The 21092-nt window shown below is 43.7% G+C and overlaps 1 protein-coding gene across 1 annotated transcript; it reads left to right on the top strand.

Annotated features, from left to right (window-relative positions):
- Positions 1 to 10753: 10753 nt before the first annotated feature.
- On the top strand, positions 10754 to 11550 carry LOC123057676 (transcription repressor MYB6-like). Its single transcript, XM_044480599.1, has 2 exons — positions 10754 to 10993; positions 11097 to 11550. Exons 1-2 carry the CDS (start codon positions 10761 to 10763, stop codon positions 11455 to 11457), a joined length of 594 nt encoding a protein of 197 aa, XP_044336534.1. The 5' UTR covers positions 10754 to 10760; the 3' UTR covers positions 11458 to 11550.
- The last annotated feature ends 9542 nt before the right edge of the window (positions 11551 to 21092 follow it).

Below are 21092 nucleotides of genomic sequence, written 5' to 3'. Positions count from 1 at the left end.
CAAATCGTCGGTTCTCTGATGTTGCTGTCTGGCGTTGAGTGACATATGCATCTACTCAGAATACACATGTTTGCCAGAGTGAGTAGGTGCTGCTTTTGCTTGCTTGCTCCAACTACCAATCAAACTGGACATTCAACTTTTGATGAGGTGCAGCTTATGACTTGCTGTTTGCCAGATGCATGTTTGTTTATGCTAGGTTGTTGTGTTGACATTGGTGCATATCTACCTGATTTGTACTTCACAAGCAGATTTTGTGGCTGTAAATAGTAGTAAGATCTTCTTTCAGCAATTTTTTTTGTCATTACCATACCTTATGCTTTTCAGTGGTTATATATATCCTCTTTCTGGGTTCTAGAAGTTTCAAGTTAGATGATGGGTTGGTGGCAGCCCTTCCTGAAGTTCCTTCAACCTTTGTTAGAACAGCTGGTATCAGGAAGAACAACCTGACTCTCAGAAAAACAAGACCCATGAGTACAGCAGCTGCTATTTTCAGTAGTTAATTTACTCCGGACTTCGATTTACTACTGGGTACTTAATTTGTCAAGGTCAAAAAGCTATCAGGATGAACAACCTCCCTTGTGAGGATTACTTTGGTATGTCAGGATGTATAGGGTGTATTGTTTGGGGAAAAGGATCTGCGGGTTTATACCCGAATTGGCTGCACCAATCTCCGGGAAGACACGAACGGTGGATCCTTACCCGGTACATATCCTTGCCTTTAGATTTACATTTTCCCTAGTACAACACAACCGAACTATCTTGAATGCCTGCACTGAGACGTCTAAAGATTAGAAGGTCGTTCTATGATCGCGGTGGAGGGTCCATTTCAGCTCCTCTCTGAATTTCTTTCGGCAGGCACACATGCTCGGCTCAATCGCTTTAAAATGTAGTCATTATGAGTTTTTCAAAGTGCCTGACACTGGAATGTTCAACTCTAGTTAGAACAGATCCTGAAGATGTAGTTTAAATTGGTGAATCGAATCATGAACAGGTGCCCATCCCAGGTAGAGGTAATTCTAGTTTAATATAGCGAAATGAAATCAGAAAAAAAAACATGGTCTCTTGTTTCATGTTTCTGTTGGGCACAAATTTCAGTCCACCAACTTCGATGCCTTGACCTCCTAATATGCAAAACAAAACACTTTTTGTCACTCTTCAACCTTGAAAGTGGTTCAACGGATGCATGGTGTTTTTTTTTTGCCCTTGATTGACACACAGTCACTCGTGTGAGCATCTCTATAGCAACAACCCTTGTTTTTTTTTGAATTGTTTGGATTGCTTACCACATGTGTCATGTGGTAGCAATAACCCTTGTTGGCAACACATGCATACTGGAGGCAAAAGGGAGCGTAGGTGATTGAGAGGGGGAAGGTATGTGATGCACCTAGCCTTGTGGTACTACCGGTGCACCGGACTCTCAAATGTCAAACTACAAGTTTCAGAAAAATCTCAAAATAATTTAGTGTGCACAATAACATATATTAACCACGTCACAGCTTGAGAAACAAAATAAAAATACAACATTGATTGTGTAAATGGGCCAAATTCAGGACCCAATCTGAAATGGGTACTATTCATAACATGATTTGACTTTTTTGTTTCTATATTTTTAGTTCTGATTTGAATCTGAAATTTTAGGACCCGGTAGATATATGTTTCTTGTATGTGCCAAATTAGTTTTAGATTTTTCAGACTCTTATAGTGTGTATTTTCGATGACTGGTGCACCAGTAGCACCACAAGGATTGGTGCACAAGATATTCTCCTGACTGAGATGTGTGCACCAACGGAACATACCGAGTTTTGTTTGGGGGGTTAATTTCATCTATCATGAGTGCATATAGCTGGTCTACTGTACTTACACTGTTTATTTTACCAGCGAGCAAAGTAATAATCTGCCATCATTGTGAAACTCAAAGCTTCCTTTATGCACAAACCTTTCGACTCCTGACTGCGCTCAAGGAGCATGCACTACATTTTTTAATAGAAACACTAATCCAAACGATCCCAATAAAATCTCACATGCAAATGACACAAGTTTGTTTCCATTCAAATTTCTTGAAAATCACTGTTCATTGATCGCTGCAGAAAATTAACAAACCAACCACTTCTTTGAAACCAGGAAAATGCCATACTTTATATCTAGACAACAAACGTAATGTTTTTAAATCACAAAAAACTTGACGATACATGACCCATTCTAATCTACATACCAGTTTTTTGTACTTTTTAAACTTCCATTTTTTTTCCTGAAATAAACGGAGCATGTGCTCCCGAGAGCACAATATCCACGTTCAAAGAGAATTGGACATAGAATTTCTACACTCGAGCTCAGATGCACCATCATGTACAGTAAAATAAAAAAAGTATAAAATCCAAAACATTCAAAATTATTTTGGCCACAAACATTGTTGAATATTGCACATATGTGCAAATTGTCGTGAATAAAAAGCATTCCTAATGTCATGTGTGAAAAAGCGAATCCGATGCTCCAATAAGATTATTTTCGAAAGCATTTTGGAGTGTTTTTATTTTATTTTGGCCTAGACCTCCACAAATGTAATTTCATCACCAAAACATACATGCATGTAGAAAACTGAACAATTTTTTGCAAAAAAATCAGAACCTTTTGAGTAGTTTTTCTATTTTCTATGATTTTACTTTTCATACCTGGAGCATCTGAGCTCGGGATTAGAAGAACACTTTCGTCCTCACATGTATCCATTTTTTTTGCAGAATGGTACTACTAGGCCCCACAAAGGGTACAGTTGCATGCACATACCACTTCCTTTTGTCAGCAAGTGTGTGTGTCTGTGCGCGTGCGTGTGTGTGTGTGTGTGTGTGAGTGTGTGTGTGTGTGAGAGAGAGAGAGAGAGATTTGCATGTACAATCATTCTCCTTTCTCCCTAACCAAAGCCCAACCCTGGGATATTTTTGATTGATTGATATCTTTTTGAGCAAAAGTTAGATTTTGAACCCCTTTTTATATTTTAATTCTTACCAAAAAAACTTCAGAATAAGATCAATCTTGGATACATTTGAACTAATTTTAATTTTATGTTTCAGTAATATTTGAAATGAGTTTCATATACATTGTATTATCTCAAATGAAATTGAACACATGTTTCAATTATTAAATTGATCAAGAAATGAAATTCTTTGACATAAGGAAGTTCATAAAATGTGTGAAGTTAGTCAGCCATCCCAAAATCATTGAAACTAATGTATGGAATATGTGAAGTTAATGAAACTAGAAATCAGTAACTGAAAGTCTTGTTGGAATCATTTGAAGTAATTAAAATATCTGGTATGAAATAATTGAAATAAGTGACATACTGAAATAGATCTCACTCATAAATGGACATGGATGTAATAAGACAAAAATATTTCACTTATTTCAGATATATTAAATACTTCAAAATTTTGAATGGGAATTAGCGATATAATGAACTATGTGATGTAACTTATTTCACACAAGTGAACTATTAACAAATTAGTGAAATAATGATCTGGTAAACTATTAAAATAGAGGAAAGAAGTGGCAAACTTATTTCACAATGTGAAATATTTCAAAATAAGTGAATTTGTTATATGGTGAAATAGTGATCTATCTAAAGGAGTGAAATACTTAAAATATTTTATTTCACATATGTAAACAAATTCATAATAATGCAAAAAAAACTTATTTCACATATATGAAATATTCCAAAATAAGTTAAATATTTGGTATGTTAAAATATTTCAAATAACTGAAATTGAAATAGGAACTAAAATCACTGAGATATGTGTTTTAGAGATATTTGAAAAAAGGAGATATGAAATATGTGAAAATTTTCAAATAAGTGAAAAATGCAATCTATGTAATTATTTAAAGATGGGAAACTAAAATAGGTATTGAAATTAGTATATACCTTTTTTGATAAATAAATTAAGTGAAATCTTAGTGATGTGAAATAGTTTAAATATTCCAAAAAAGTAAATTCACTAAAATGCATTTATTAAAATCATTCTAACCTTATTGATACACATTTGTCTTAAATAATGGAAACACAGGTGTGAAATAATTTGGAAATCACCCTTTTTCAAACAAATGGAATCACTGGATGGAAGTAATTGAAATCACTAGATGGAAATAATAAAAATTATTGTTTCTCAATAGTAGAATCAACCCATTTTAGAATTTTGAGATCATTTTAATTGAAAAATGAGATAGCTAATAGTATAAATGAAATTAAGGAGACATATATTGTAAGTACTGAAATATATGACTGATGAAATATTTCATATAAGTGAAATTTAAATATGTACTGAAGTTATGGAGAAGTATCTTTTAGAAATATTTCAAATATGTGAGCTATGAAATATTTCAAGTATGTTAAATTGGAAAAATGTGGTAATACTGCTAAGATATATGTTTCAAAAATATTCCAAATTAGGAAAATGATAATTAAAATTAGTGTTTCAATTATTTGCAATCTTTTTTTATAAAAAAACATATTTTAAATATGAATTCATTTTTTAATAGTTACTAATTGAAATCAATATTTTCGTTCACTTTTGATGTGTATTTTTAAATCATTTGAATTTACAGCAATACATTTTGAAAATAATTTAATGATTTAAAAAATATTTGTTAGTATTTTCCAAATTTATTTGTCAGGACCCGATTCCAAGTTTCTGATGAAAGATAGACATGATGCAACACTTTGATGCATGACTAGCTAGGTTGTGACAACTCACCCCCACTCAAAAGAATCTCGTCCCGAGATTTAGGATCCGTCGGGAAGAAGGTGGGGTATTCAAGTCGAAGACAATCCTCCCTTTTCCAAGTAGCTTCTTGCTCGGAATGGTGTGACCATTGAACCTTGAGAAACTTGATATTCTAGCGTCGAGTGGTACGCTCGGCTTGATCAAGGATACGAACGGGATATTCTCGATATGTGAGATTATCTTGGAGGCCAAGCGTTTCGTGGTCCACTCCACGGATAGGATCCAAGAAGCAACGCCTGAGTTGAGAAACGTGGAAGACATCATGAACTCTGGAAAGATGCGGAGGTAGTTCCAACTGGTAGGCAACTTCCCCTCGTTTGGCAAGAATGCGAAAGGGTCCAATGTAACGAGGAGCCAATTTGCCTTTGATACCGAATCGATGGGTTCCCTTCAAAGAAGTAACCCGAAGGTAAGCCTTCTCGCCAACTTCATAAGACATAGGCTTATGCTTGCGGTCATATTGGCTCTTTTGACGAGATTGGGCTGTTTTCAATTTCTCACGAATAATGTGAACCTGCTCTTCTGCTTCCTGAATCATGTCCGGGCCAAAGAGTTGTCTTTCCCCGGTTTCTGACCAGTTAAGAGGCGTTCGACATTTTCGTCCATAGAGAACTTCGAAAGGAGCTTTGCCCAGGCTAGCTTGATAACTATTGTTATAAGCGAACTTGGCGAATGGAAGGCACTTCTCCCAATTCATACCAAAAGCAATGACAGAAGCTCGGAGCATATCCTCCAGAATTTGATTGACTCGTTCTACTTGACCACTTGATTGAGGATGGAAAGCGGTGATAAAGGAGAGACGAGTTCCCATAGCATTTTGGAAACTTTCCCAAAATCGAGAGGTGAAGAGACTTCCACGGTCTGAGTTAATCTCCAATGGAACACCATGAAGAGACACTATTCGGGAGATGTACAAGTCAGCTAGTTGGCTAGTAGTTATACTCTCACGAACGGGTAGGAAGTGGGCTACTTTGGAAAGACGATCGACAACGATGAACATAGCATTATTCCCTCTCTTGGTCCTGGGAAACCCGGTAATGCAATCCATGCCAATTTTATCCCATTTCCATTCGGAATAGCCAACGGTTGAAGGGTGCCAGCAGGCCGTTGATGCTCTGCTTTAACACGATGACAGACGTCGCAATTAGCAATGTATTGAGCGATTTCTCTCTTCATCCTAGTCCACTAGAACCTCTGGCGTAGGTCTTGATACATTTTGGTACTACCGGGATGAATGGTGAGAGGGGATTCATGAGCTTCCTTAAGGATCAATCGCCTCAAGTTGCGTACCTTGGGAACCACTAGACGGTCTCCAAAGAACACGACACCTTGGTCATCAATGGAGAAACAATCTGCGACTCCTTTCTTGATGTTTCTCTTGATGCGGGAGATTCCCGGATCTACCTTCTGTGCCTTGATGATCTGATCCGTAAGGGTAGGTTTCGCCACCAAGGTGGAAAGGAATCCTCGAGGAACAATGTGAAGGTTAAGCTTACGAAATTCCTCGTGGAGAAGTGGTTGACTTTGTTGTAACATCAGGTTGTTACAATAGGATTTACGACTTAGTGCATCAGCCATGACATTGGCTTTGCCTGGGGTGTAAGTTATTCCTAAATCGTAATCCGTAATCAACTCGACCCAACGTCTTTGCCTGAGATTCAAATCTGGTTGGGTGAAGATATATTTCAGAGTTTGGTGATCGGTGTAAATTTCGCAACGATTACCGAGAAGGTAATGTCGCCAGGTTTTGAGTGCATGGACCACTGCTGCAAGCTCTAGATCATGTGTGGGATAGTTATCCTCATGTGGACGCAACTGTCGAGAAGCGTAGGCAATCACATGACGATCTTGCATGAGTATGCAACCTAGTTCTTGTCGCGAGGCATCGCAATAGATAACAAAGTCCTTAGAGAAATCTGGTGGTACAAGTACGGGAGCAGATGTCAGGCGTCTTTTCAGTTCCTGAAAGCTGAACTCGCACTGGGGGGTCCACTCGAACTTCTTATCTTTCTTGAGCAGTTCAGTTAGAGGCTTAGCAACCTTGGAGAAATTCTCGACGAAGCGGCGGCAATAGCTCACTAAACCAAGGAAACTCCGAACTTGCTTGACCGTTTTAGGTGGAGTCCAGTCAAGGACGGCTTGAACTCGCTCAGGATTGATAGCAATGCCCTTACCAGAGATTACATGGCCTAGATAGGTCACTTCTGGCAGCCAGAATTCGCACTTAGAGAATTTGGCATAAAGGCGATGCTCTCGAAGTTTCATCAATACTAGCCTTAGATGTTCGGCATGTTCCTCCTCATTCTTGGAGTAGATGAGTATATCATCGAGGTAAACCACGACGAATTTATCCAAATACTCCATGAAGATCGAGTTCATTAACCGAGAGAAGGTGGCTGGAGCATTGGTTAGGCCGAAGGACATGACTGTGTACTCGTATTGGCCATAACGAGTAACAAAGGCCGTTTTAGGAATGTCCCCGTTCTTGATTTTGATTTGATGGTAGCCCAACCTCAAATCCATCTTGGAAAAGACTGAGGATCTAGCGAGCTGATCATACAGGTCGTTGATCCTGGGGAGCGGATACTTGTTCTTGATGGTGACCAAATTGACAGGTCGGTAATCTACAACCATCCGATCCGTTCCATCCTTCTTCTTGACGAAGAGGATGGGGCAAGCCCATGGAGAAGAACTAGGATGGATGAAACCCTTTTGCAAGGACTCATCGAGTTGTTTCTTAAGCTCGGCTAGTTCTAGGGGTGCCATTTTATAAGGTCTTCTAAAGATTGGGACGGTTCCTGGAACAAGGTCTATTACGAACTCGACATCTTTGTCAGGTGGAACACCTGGCAGTTCCTCTGGAAAAACATCCGGGAAGTCACGGACTACCGGAATATCTTCAAGGTCTGGAAGGGGGTTGGCATTTAAGGAGTAAAGCTGACGCTCAGACACTCAAGTCAAAACATTGACTGTCTTGCCCGATGGATGGGTGAGTTGAACAGTTCTAGTGGAGCAATCAATCTTAGCGTAATGGGCTGACATCCAGTCCATACCCAAGATGATGTTTATGTCCGAGGACTTGAGAGCTATTAGTGATGCAAGGATGACCAATCTGTCGACAAGAATTTCATTTCCATTACTTATTCTAGAGGTTTGCCATCTAGAACCAGGAGTTTGAATTTCCATGGAGGTGGGCATGTCACTAAATGTGGTGTTGTGCAATCGAGCATAGCTCTCAGAAATAAATGAATGAGATGCTCCAGTATCAAAGAGAACAGTTGCCGGATGGCAATTAACAAGGAGCGTACCGAGAACGACGTTGGGGTCCTCATGAGTCTCCTCAGCTGAAACGTAGTTGACATGGCCACGAGCAGTGGTGGCTGGCTTGGCGTAGAGCACCTTTCCCACTGGCTTGCCACGGCCAACAGACTTTTCGAACTGGTTGGGGTTGTTTTGGGGACACTCGCAGATGTAGTGACCCGTCTCCCCACACTTGAAACAAGTTATCACATTGGGGCGTGGAGCAGCATTAGCAGCGGGGCACCATAGGTCTTGGGCGGTGTATACTGCTGGTTGGGGCGAGGCGCCTCAAAGGATGGCCTCGGAGTGAACCTGGGTGGCAGAGCAGATCTCACAGGATACAGATCCCTCGTATCCATACATCCAGCTTGCACAGCCGGTGCAAACCGAGTCAACGTGGCCCAATGATCAGCACGGGTGTTGAAAAGCTCCAGTCTCAAGGCCCGATTCTCTCGGCCCTTATCCTCGAGCATCTCGGCAGTGGTGCGAGTTAGTGAGTCCTCCTAAGTGGAGTCAGCATAGATAGCCTGGAGATACCCTTGCGCTCCTGGAAGTGAAGCTGGCATATAACGGAAGTCGGTGTTCCGAAGCAGGCCAGTCCTGACTCGCATGATGGTCATCATGGAATAGGCAGCATCCTGCACAGCCATCTCAACAGTAACCCCGAGTCCATAGGAAGAGTGGAGGGGCTCGGTAGATCCAGGATAAGAAGGAAATATCCTGACAGTGCAGAAATATTGGCTTTGATTAAAGTCTCGGAATTGCTCTTCGACAGTGTATTCAGGATACCAACGGTAACCGGTCTCGATCATTACCCGGACTAACATAGCCGTATGACCGGGCACATCGAGGCACCGGGTCAGGCGAACCACTTGGTTTTGACCACGAGTGGCCATCTGAAAGCACAACCACAATGCAAAGACATTAGAATTTCTAGGGAAAATCGGACAGCATAACAACTATAAATGCTCAGGAACAGATTTGAGACATTCACAACAGATTGCAAAACTACTCAACAACATCATGTCAATGTTCTGATTCAACTGATAACATACTAAAGTGGTAGAAACTAAACTGAGGCTGGTAATCAACAATCCTATAAGTTACTACGGATTAGTAACACGTGAACCTGATAGAGAGAAGAGAGCCTAGTCCTTAACCCACGTAGAATGAGAAGAGAATGACACAGATCAGAGGGCATAAGGTAAAGGAGTAAAAGAGCCTTACGTCCCTCCCACAATCAATTTCCCTACATATAACTAAAGCATTTCTAGACTCGACATCGACCAGTTTGGCTTAGCGAACCTATAGGCAGGCAGTCCGGCTCTGATGCCAACGCTGTCAGGACCCCGATTCCAAGTTTCTGATGAAAGATAGACATGATGCAACACTCTAATGCATGACTAGCTAGGTTGTGACATTATTTCAATCAATTTATTGGAACAGTGAAAATTTTGTTTTTGCGGGGTTGGAATAGTGAAATTTACAAGACTGTAAAAAATATATCCAATATTGGTCTTGTTGGAAATGTCTTGTCGCTAGGATTACAAATGTATTAACAAATGAAGACAAAATTGTATTTAAAATAGATGAAGCATCTAAAAGCCCGTTAGAAATAAAATGCTATGAAAGAGGGATATATGAGAGAGAATGTGCAACCATGGGCAATGCGTACATTTGTGTGACAAAAAGTTGGTGGGACCAGGTGAGAGAAATACCAGAGATTCTCAAACAGGAAACCGAATTGTCTGCTATATCAGGGATACGGGGTGAGGTGGCCGTGCGTAATTGGCTGGATGGGCATGGGTGCCTTTAGAAAGGAATTTGGTGTTTTAGTACTTGGCACTTTATTTTTCTTTACTTATTTTTTGACAATTGTCTTTCTTACTTCTCTTGTGAAAGGTATCCAGATATATTAGCAACGTTCACCACCAGAAGACACAGAGCATCTCAAACATAATACTCCCTCCGTCCGGATTTAGTTGACGTTTAGACGGATGTATCTAGTACAAAATCATCCGTTTGAGTGTCAGCCGAGCAAAACTAAATCGAGGTTCCGAAACCACCAAACTTTTTCTTTACTTTTTAGCTAGTTCTGAATACTTTTGGTGTTGTACCTGACTTTATTTAAAAAACTAGAAAAATATATTATAGGAACCAACTCCTAGATATTCAGTTCAAAGAGAATAAAATATAAATTGAGAGACAAAAACATATATTTCTTTTCCTTTTTCACTTGGGCTATCTCATATGTGGCCGAAAATAAAGCGGCATTGTGGTTGCACAGTACCAGATATTATAGGCATATGGTAGGGGACCTGTGAGTGATATTTGCGGGTAGGTACGGTGCTGCCGACCGTAAGGCGGCATGCATGCTACAGTAGTACCAGTACGTACGTGCGCGCATGCACGCAGCACACGATGCCACAAGCCGCAACTAACAAAAGAGGCAGCGCACGCGCGTGGGCGTGGCTAGCTAGCTAGCTAGCTTAGTACAGCTGCAGCGATCCAACCGGCCGGTCTTGCTGTTACTTCCGGTCAACTGCCAAAAATAAGCTCATGCACGCACGCTTTATATGCCAACATTGCCACACACACCTCATCTTCTCCACCTTCGACCCTAGCTATCTAACCCTATATCTAAGTCGACCTAACCATCGCAAGCTAGCACGTACCAGCTACTAGCTAGCCATGAGGGAGCCACGACGCAGTCCGAGCAGGCAGCCGATGACGGCGAGTCGCGGCCGGCAATGGCGCCGCCGCCGGCCGAAGCTTGTCACAGAGCGCCTGACTACTGCTAGTAGTGATGCGCGGTCGCTGAAGCCGACTACGGCTACCAGGGGACTACTCGCTGGGACGACGACGAGCTTCTCCGAGGACGAGGAGGACCTCCTCATCAAGCTGCACGCTTTGCTCGGAAACCGGTATATATCTACGTGCCTAAGACTCATGCATATATCGATCCTAGCTACGTACTAGCTTCTGTATATGTTCTGCTGATGACGAATCACGAATATATCTATCCAGCTGGTCCATCATCGCCGGGAGGCTGCCTGGGAGGACGGGCGAGGAGGTGGAGGCCCACTGGGGTTCGCCGGCGATGAGGAGGCGCGCGGCCGGCGGCGCCGATCCCGACAGCCATCGTGTGCTACTGCAGGCTTTGCTAGCCTCGTCACATGATCAACCAACACAACCCGGCGAGCATCTGCGGAGGGCGGTGCCAAACCAAGTACGCGACGAGCGCCCCGGTCGTCCTTACGACGACAGTGCAGTGTCGGACGCCGGAAGCCGCAGAGCCTGCGCATCATCGGACGCCGACAGCAGCTGGTTCCTCGCTGAACTGAACCTGGAGCTCACCCTGTCTACGCCGAGCAGTGCGTCTACTTAATTTGGAGGGTGTCATATCATCGGTTGATCGGTAATCACCTGGTGTTTATATATACTGTACTTCGGTCGATGGTTTCTGTACCGTAAGAGACAGTCCTGTTATTGTACTATGCATATGCACACTGAAACCTACTATATATGTATGACGCACAAACTAATCCTCACAAGTTTGAATTGATCCCATCACAGCCAGTTCATTACTCTTCATTTAATGCTCATGCATGTGTTCCTTCAAAAGTTCAGATATGAACTACTCTTGCTAATACTCCTACCCAATTTTATACCATGCATTAGAGAAGTAGAGGATGATGATCTTAAAATACTTTACTTTGTGGACCACACTTCTATTTTGAAAGTTCTTTTTATAAATATGATAATCGTTCATTATATGAAATCCTAAGAACTTTACATGATTTATCCAACAGTACTAAAGCTAAAGCCATAGCTTAGAGCATCTCCAACAGGCGCCCAAAAAAAGCTCCGCGGACTAAAAATTAGTTTTTTTTGGGTGCCCAACAACTCCAGCAGATGTTATAGCGCTAAAAACTTTTGGGCGCGCGCTGAAAAATGCTATCGCGCGCAGCATATTTTGGGCTCCAGATTACGCGCGCTTCACAATTTGCACTGTATGCTTTTTAGACGCGCATTTTTAGGCGTATGTTAAAGCAATGTTGGTCCCGGCACACTAAAAGTGCTAAAGTGGCGTGCTATAATTTTTATTGGGCGCGAGATTTTTGTACGGCCGTTGGAGATGCTCTTAGGTAAGCAATGAAATGAAAGACTTACAAAGTTATGTGGCTATAAATAAAGCGCTCACGTTGCACAACCTTGTGTTTTTTTATTTAGTTCAGTCCCTGTCTCATTATTAGATAGTAGGTTGTTTAGTTTTCTGTTGTTTCCTTGGTGATCTAGCCGAAACGAGATTTCTAATAATGGAAATCGGAGAGGGATATCTCTTTTTTGTCAAACAAAAGTCGAGTCTCCCTATGTTTGTGTGTCTTCTCTACATTTTGTTAAATAAAGTGTCAAGAGTTACCTTTAGAGGGTGCTTGGATCCAAGGTATTATTTTTAGTCTGAGTAAAAATAGTCTTTTTTAGAGGCTAAAGTTCCAAGCACCCATGACTAAAGAGAGGCTAGGACTAGTCTTGAGGCTAAATTTTTTTAGTCATATGAAACCTACTAAAATATGTATTAGCCCTCTCTCTCCTCATTTAATTCCTCTCCTTTAACACATGCGAGTTCTGGATTGGAGGGTTTGGAGGATAATAAATGCTCAATAACTTGATTTTAGTCTCTTTAGTATTTGGATCCAAGCATGGGTGATGCTAACAAGTTTTAGTCCCACTACTTTTAGTCATGGGACTAAAACGTATCCAAGCATCCTCTTAGCATGATTAGATAGAATATGGTTACTAAACAAGTGATTGATGTAGCTTTGATGATCTTGTGGGAATTTTCACAGCTCAATGAATTGGCATAGAAATCTGGTAACTATAAGTACAATATGTGTACCTATCAGTCTCTGGGCTACGCAAACTTTTTGCATGAGCATGAATGGTATATGTGTTGGACACTTGGAGCAAATCTATATAATTCATGCTTCACTTTCTTTTATTAAAAATGGCATTCTCTTGACTTCAATCTAATAATTTTTCTCTTTTTTAAACATTACATTAGCACATGATTCATATGTTTTATTGTTTTCAAAATGTAAATGAAGAACATGCTTACATTTTATTTTGCACACGTTATAGTTGATTGTAGCATCTATTTATGTATTTGTTTTAACAAGAATATTGACTTATCATGTATTACAAATGGATAGTTCACAATACCTTGTGTGCATCTAGCTCGCTAGCTAGCTAATTACTTGATAGCCTATACTTCTCCTCTAGGGAGTAGTACGTGAAGTAAGAGCATTAAATCGAACTCCCAACTTCTCTCCTAAACGTCGAGACGGACTCCTCTGACACCGCCCAGACTCAAAAAGACCACCCTAACGGACCCTCCCGCCTTCCCTCCTAAATGTATCGGTTGTCCGAAACCCTCATGTCCAGCCTATATGTAGGGTGGATATGGGGCGGCTTGGAGATGTCTAGGCCCGTTTGTCACACCGAACCGGCGCATGCTGGACCAATTCGATGCTACATATACCCCACCCCGTCGACACCCTGGACAAAGTTCTAGTCCTCACTCTCGAACACTCCACTCCACTCTCTAGTCCCCCCTTCCGCTCCATGATGGCCAGCTCTGATAGCAGACCTGAGTCTGACTGGTACAGATCCACTGACTAGGATCCATCCACCATGGCGTGCTCAGACGAGGAGGAGAGAGCCCTCCTGGTTGGAGTCCGCCGTTCCCTGGAGGATAACGGAGCTTTGGCCTGGGAGCCGCCCAACCACGGATCCACTAGCCAGTCACCTCCATCTCCACTCCAGGTGGGATCCAACGGTGACAGCGCGTCGAGCGGACGCTTTGTCTCTGCAGCTGGCGAGTGCGGCTGAGCTTGTCTCCGGCAGAAGGCTCCGACACCCCAGCTCAGTGTATCCTAGGCTCTAGGTACTTGTCCCCGCGACGTTGGGCTTGGACTCTGAGGCCAGTGGGAGCAATGCTCAGTGCCATAGATGCTCCAGGGGTGAAAGTTGCGGACGCGCGTCCGTGGTCAAGGCTCGGCATGCCGGTCATGATAGGGAGAAGGTGTGTCGCGTAGTGGCGGCCGACGACGAGGATTACCGTGCCCGCATACTGTCCAACGGAAAGCCCGGGCTGCTCGGGCCCTCGCGATCAAGCAATCCCGGGCCGTTCGTGCCTTCACTGGACTTCCACCAAAGAGGAGGATCTGAACATGCCCAGTGCCACGTCCGACACATCCAGCTACGGCATCGAGTAGTTCCGCCTCAACCCTTATTGCTTCTTCGACCGTCACTTCCTCGACCACGAGGACTAGGTCAAGGGCAAGGGTGGCCGTGGTTGAACATTCTCTACAGTCCTATGAAGTAGAAGATGCAAAACTTTGGTAGTTCAGTGTCATGTATGATGAACTCTAAGCCGGGCAATCGCCTCCTTTCTACAAAAAAAATATGATGAACTCCCCTATGTTAGTCACTCCTATGTCTAGTCTCATACGCCATGCACGAACAACGTCCTATGTCCCGTATGAACTATGAAATTACATGTGCTGATTCACGTTGCATGTTTGTGTATGAATTTAAGGGTTTGAGTATCAGCGAAATGTCTGCTGCGGACGAGGACAAGTTAGGGACAGCCTGCTCTTGTCCATGGACAAGTCCGGACGTACACGCGGACATATATATTGAGGGTTAGATTTGTCCATTGCCGATGTAGATGCTCTAAGCGGCCGGCGGTGAGACGTGGCAGGTCTAGTCGTGACACAGAAGATGCAGCGCCGTGCGCGCTGGCTCCCATGCATGTCCAAGCACATGCATGCGGCCCGCGCGCAAATGTCGGATCGGCCGGCCTCGATGGATGATGCACGTGGCCATGCATGTTGCATATGCCTGTTATCTCCGGCCGGTCTCATCCACTCTTCCGTAGTTCCGGCCACCTCTCCTCTATAAATACCACACGTCCTACGTAGGTACGTACCTGTGCTAGTGTATCTCAATCAGTTCGTAGCCAGTTGATACTCCAGCCATGGGATCGAAGCGCATCGCCGTTGTGTTGGGCCTGCTCCTCCTCGTCGCGAAGGCGTCTGAGGCCAAGTCGTTCTCCGAGTGCTGGCGGATCTGCACTTGTAGAAAAATGGCCTATAGTCCCCGTTCGTAAGGGCCTTTAGTCCCGGTTCCGGAACCGGGACTAAAGTGTCGGTACTAATACCTCCCCTCTTTAGTCCTGGTTCAATCCAGAACCGGGACTAAAGGCCCTCCACGTGGGCAGTGCGCAGAGCCCAGTCAGGAGACCCTTTGGTCCCGGTTGGTGGCACCAACCGGGACCAATAGGCATCCACACGTCAGCACTTCTGTGGCTGGGGTTTTTATTTTTTTAAAGGCGGGGGGTTTGGGGGGTTTTGGGGGGTTAATTTAGGTGTTTCATATATTGTGTTAGCTAGTTATAATTAATAGAGAGAAGTGTCCTCTGTTATGTCCGTGCTTGATCGACGCTACGTACTATACATACGTATATAGAGAGGACTAGACACGCTAGCTAGCTAGTAAGCAAACGAAGGAAACAGAAGATCGTCATGAACATATATGCATATATACAGAGAGAAGTGATATCGACCACCTCTCCTTCTCCGAGAGATTGGTCGAACAACAAGTTCTCGTATATCTATCTGACACTACCGGCTACATATATACAATAATTATCTCTTACAAATATAATCATACGGACTCAGGGTCCACATAGAATTCTCCGTCTTCAGGGATCACGTGGTCAAGAAAGAATGCCGCCAATTCCTCTTGAATTGCTCGCATGCGAGCTGGTGCTAGGAGTTCATCCCGCTTCCGAAACATCTAATTTGAAGAAGGGGGTCAATACATATATATATGAATGAATGAAACTCAACACAAATGATGGTAATAAAATAAAATTGTGAATGTTGTTATTTACGTACTTCATATTGTTCGTTAGAGTACCCACCCCGCTCACAGGTCGTGTGGCGGATGGACTCGCAGATGTAGTATCCACAGAAATCATTCCCTTATTCCTGCCACAACCACTTTACAAAAAATAGAGGTCAATCAAACTGATAAGCAAGAGTGCTAAATGGTATTGATGAAACTAGCGCTTGAATCACTAGGAGATGCGCGGAACATGCTACTATAGTACTTACTTTCGGATGTCTAAATTCCAGCTCCTTCGGCAGTCCCGGAACTATTTTGGTGAATTTTCTCCAAACCCTGCCGGACAAAGAAAACAATTACTTGATATCAGGAAATGAACAAAGTTGCTGATATGGTGGATAATGATCGATTTAACTTACTTCTTGAGGATTTCAGTCATGTCCGCATACTCCTTGGGATCTTTTCGTTTAGAGTCCAAGACGGTTACTACTCCCTGCTCAAGCTTAATCTCTAGGAGAATAAAGTGGAAACTGCACACACATGCATAACTCATGAATTACATTACTATAACCTTGACTAATATATAAGGGAAACCGAATACGCACAAGACAGTAACACTCACCTGAAGTTGTAAGGAAAGAGCATTATATCTTTGTTTTGATTTATTACGAACGATCGTAGCAAGTTGGCCTCGGTAGCTGCGGCATCAAGTTTAACATGAGTTGCATCTATGAGATATGTGTTAATGAACCCAATATCACCGACTTGTCTTTTCTTCAATTCGGCGATCTTCAATCTGCATAATATAGTGAGGATGATTATAAATACATGCAATGAAAGAGCTAAGCTATATAGAGAAACTTAATGACAGAAGTAGTACTACTTACAGACAGTAGCAGGCGACCGTTGTTTTATCGAGGGCCAATTGATTGAAAAACTGATAGAACTCCTCAAATGGAACAGGCAACAGATCAATTCCAACGAGGTCATGCTCCTTTTTAACTTTCACATACAAAGTACTCCTCCCCCAGAGTCTCTGCAGATTTTCAAGTACCAATCATGCAATCTTCGCATCATCGTTGATAGAGATCTTTCATCTTTGACGAGAGGCTTCCCGTACTCGTATCTTTGTATCTGCACCTCCATGGGTTCATAATGTACTTCGTCGGGCAGGTAATCTGCAAGATTGCTATAACCGGGCACCATCCTCGGATCATTATCGACGTTGTGGCTAGGCACCTTGAGCGGGGGGCACGATTGCTTCGCTTGTTCGCCGAGTTGGGCAATTTGTTTCCCAGCTCGTCGTTCTTTCAGCCTTTGATCACTGACAGTACTTCTCGACCGCTCCGCTCCGGCAAATTCCTTTCCAATAATGCGGTCATAGTTTCCTTTCGGCGGATCAGACTTCGGTGGTTTTGTCAAGGCAGCCAGAGTGCGCTTCACTTTCACCCGATCTACCTTCTCCTCCGAAGGTGGATGTTTCTTTGCTTTCACCCCTTCAAAGAATTTCTTCACTTCTTCTCGCGCGATCTCGGCGTTCTCCTCCTGGGTCCTCTCGTATGGTAACTTCTCTGGAGTCTTCAGCGAAGGACCGAATCTGTATGTCCTCCCGCCTCTGGTTGTACTGCTAGACGCCGACCGAGCAGACGTAGCGGTTGTCTTCTTTACTTGCTTAAGAGGCTGAGGAGAAGGACTACGACGCGCCGGAGCAGCTGGAGCGGCGGCAGGTCTCTTCCGCCCTTGCTGACGAGGCGGAGAAGGAGGAAGCTGGCTGCTCGGGCGCGTCGGCGCAGGCAGAGAAGGAGGCGGAGTGCCGCCACGCGTCGGAGAAGGAGCCGGCCGAGGGCCCTGATCGTCACTCGCCGGAGGAGGAGGCGGGAGAAAGTCTTCACTTTTTCTTCACTTGTGTCATTTGCTTATTGTGCCGTAACCATGGATAATCTTCATTGTTTATCAGGATGCTTGGGTCAGCCTTGACATTGAAGGGAGGAATTTCATGAAACTTTTCATAATCTTTAGACATGTCTGTCTTGCCGTCCACTCCCAGGATGTCCCTTTTTCCTGAAAGAACTATGTGGCGCTTTGGCTCATCGTATGATGTATTCGCTTCCTTATCTTTTCTTTTTCTCGGTTTGATAGACATGTCCTTCACATAGATAACCTGTGCCACATCATTGGCTAGGACGAACGGTTCGTCAGTGTACCCAAGATTTTTCAGATCCACTGTTGTCATTCCGTACTGTGGGTCTACCTGTACCCCGCCGCCGAACAGATTGACCCATTTGCACTTAAACAAAGGGACCTTAAAATCAGGTCCGTAGTCAAGTTCCCATATGTCCACTATGTAACCATAATATGTGTCATTTCTGCTCTCGGTTGCTGCATTAAAGCGGACACTGCTGTTTTGGTTGGTGCTCTTTTGATCTTGGGTGATCGTGTAGAATGTATTCCCATTTATCTCGTATCCTTTGTAAGTCAATACAGTCAAAGATGGTCCCCTGGACAACAAGTACAACTCATCACAAACAGTGTTGTCACCTCTGAGACATGTTTCCAACCAACTGCTGAAAGTCCTGATGTGTTCACATGTAATCCAGTCGTCGCACTGCTCCGGGTGTTTGGAGTGCAGACTGTTCTTGTGTTCATCAACATACGGGGTCACCAAGGTAGAGTTCTGTAGAACTGTGTAGTGTGCTTGAGACCAAGAATATCCGTCCCTGCATATTATTGAGTCTCTTCCCAGAGTGCCTTTTCCAGTCAGTCTCCCCTCATATCGCGATTTAGGGAGACCTATCTTGTTAAGGCCAGGAATGAAGTCAACACAAAACCCGATAGCATCCTCTGTTTGATGGCCCATGGAGATGCTTCCTTCTGGCCTAGCGCGGTTACGGACATATTTCTTTAGAACTCCCATGAACCTCTCAAAGGGGAACATATTGTGTAGAAATACGGGCCCCGGGATGACAATCTCGTCGACTAGATGAACTAGGACGTGCGTCATGATATTGAAGAAGGATGGTGGGAACACCAGCTCGAAACTGACAAGACATTGCGCCACATCACTCCTTAGCCTTGGTACGATTTCTCGATCGATCATCTTCTGAGAGATTGCATTGAGGAATGCACATAGCTTCACAATGGCTAATCGAACGTTTTCCGGTAGAAGCCCCCTCAATGCAACCGGAAGCAGTTGTGTCATAATCATGTGGCAGTCATGAGACTTTAGGTTCTGAAACTTTTTCTCTGGCATATTTATCATTTCCTTTATATTCGACGAGAAGCCAGTCGTGACCTTCATACTGAGCAGGCATTCAAAGAAGATTTCTTTCTCTTCTTTCGTAAGAGCGTAGCTGGCAGGACCTTTATACTGCTTCGGAGGCATGCCGTCTTTTTCGTGCAAACGTTGCAGGTCCTCTCGTGCCTCAGGTGTATCTTTTGTCTTCCCATACACGCCCAAGAAGCCTAGCAGGTTCACGCAAAGGTTCTTCGTCACGTGCATCACATCGATTGAGGAGCGGACCTCTAGGTCTTTCCAGTAGGGTAGGTCCCAAAATATAGATTTCTTTTTCCACATGGGTGCGTGTCCCTCAGCGTCATTCGGAACAGCTAGTCCACCGGGACCCTTTCCAAAGATTACGTAGTGTAAATCATTGACCATAGCAAGCACGTGATCACCGGTGCGCATGGCGGGCTTCTTCCGGTGATCTGCCTCGCCTTTGAAATGCTTGCCTTTCTTTCGACATTGATGGTTGGTCGGAAGAAATTGACGATGACCCAGGTACACATTCTTCCTGCATTTGTCCAGGTATATACTTTCAGTGTCATCTAAACAGTGCGTGCATGCGTGGTATCCTTTGTTTGTCTGTCCTGAAAGGTTATTGAGAGCGGGCCAATCGTTGATGGTCACGAACAACAACGCCTTAAGGTTAAATTCCTCCTGTCTGTGCTCATCCCACGTACGTACACCGTTTCCATTCCACAGCTGTAAAAGTTCTTCAACTAATGGCCTTAGGTACACATCAATTTCGTTGCCGGGTTGCTTAGGGCCTTGGATGAGAACTGACATCATAATGAATTTCCGCTTCATGCACATCCAAGGAGGAAGGTTATACATACATAGAGTCACGGGCCAGGTGCTGTGATTGCTGCTTTGCTCCCCGAAAGGATTAATGCCATCCGCGCTTAAAGCAAACCATACATTCCTTGGGTCCTTTGCAAACTCATCCCAGTACTTTCTCTCGATTTTTCTCCACTGCGACCCGTCAGCGGGTGCTCTCAACTTCCCATCTTTCTTTCGGTTCTCACTGTGCCATCGCATCAACTTGGCATGCTCTTCGTTTCTGAACAGACGTTTCAACCGTGGTATTATAGGAGCATACCACATCACCTTCGCAGGAACCCTCTTCCTAAGGGGCTCTCCGTCAACATCATCAGGGTCATCTCGTCTGATCTTATACCGCAACGCACCGCATACCGGGCATGCATTCAGATCCTTGTATGCACCGCAGTAGAGGATGCAGTCATTAGGGCATGCATGTATCTTCTCCACCTCCAATCCTAGAGGGCATACGACCTTCTTTGCTGCGTATGTACTGTTGGGCAATTCGTTATCCTTTGGAAGCTTCTTCTTCAATATTTTCAGTAGCTTCTCAAATTCTTTGTCAGCCACAGCATTCTCTGCCTTCCACTGCAGCAATTCCAGTACGGTACCGAGCTTTGTGTTGCCATCTTCACAATTGGGGTATAACCCTTTTTTGTGATCCTCTAACATGCGATTGAACTTCAGCTTCTCCTTTTGACTAATGCATTGCGTCCTTGCATCGACAATGACCCGGCGGAGATCATCATCATCGGGCACATCGTCTGGTTCCTCTTGATCTTCAGCAGCTTCACCCGTGGCAGCATCATTGGGCACATCGTCTGGTTCCTCTTGATCTTCACCAGCTCCCCCCATTGCAGCATCACCGTATTCAGGGGGCACATAGTTGTCATCGTACTCTTCTTCTTCGCCGTCTTCCATCATAACCCCTATTTCTCCATGCCTCGTCCAAACATTATAGTGTGGCATGAAACCCTTGTAAAGCAGGTGGGAGTGAAGGATTTTCCGGT

The sequence above is a fragment of the Triticum aestivum genome, chromosome 3A (assembly GCF_018294505.1).
Source record: "Triticum aestivum cultivar Chinese Spring chromosome 3A, IWGSC CS RefSeq v2.1, whole genome shotgun sequence".
In the NCBI taxonomy this organism is placed as follows: Eukaryota; Viridiplantae; Streptophyta; class Magnoliopsida; order Poales; family Poaceae; genus Triticum; species Triticum aestivum.
The sequence above is the reverse complement of the archived record's forward strand: the minus strand, read 5'-3'. Positions and strand labels throughout refer to the sequence as shown.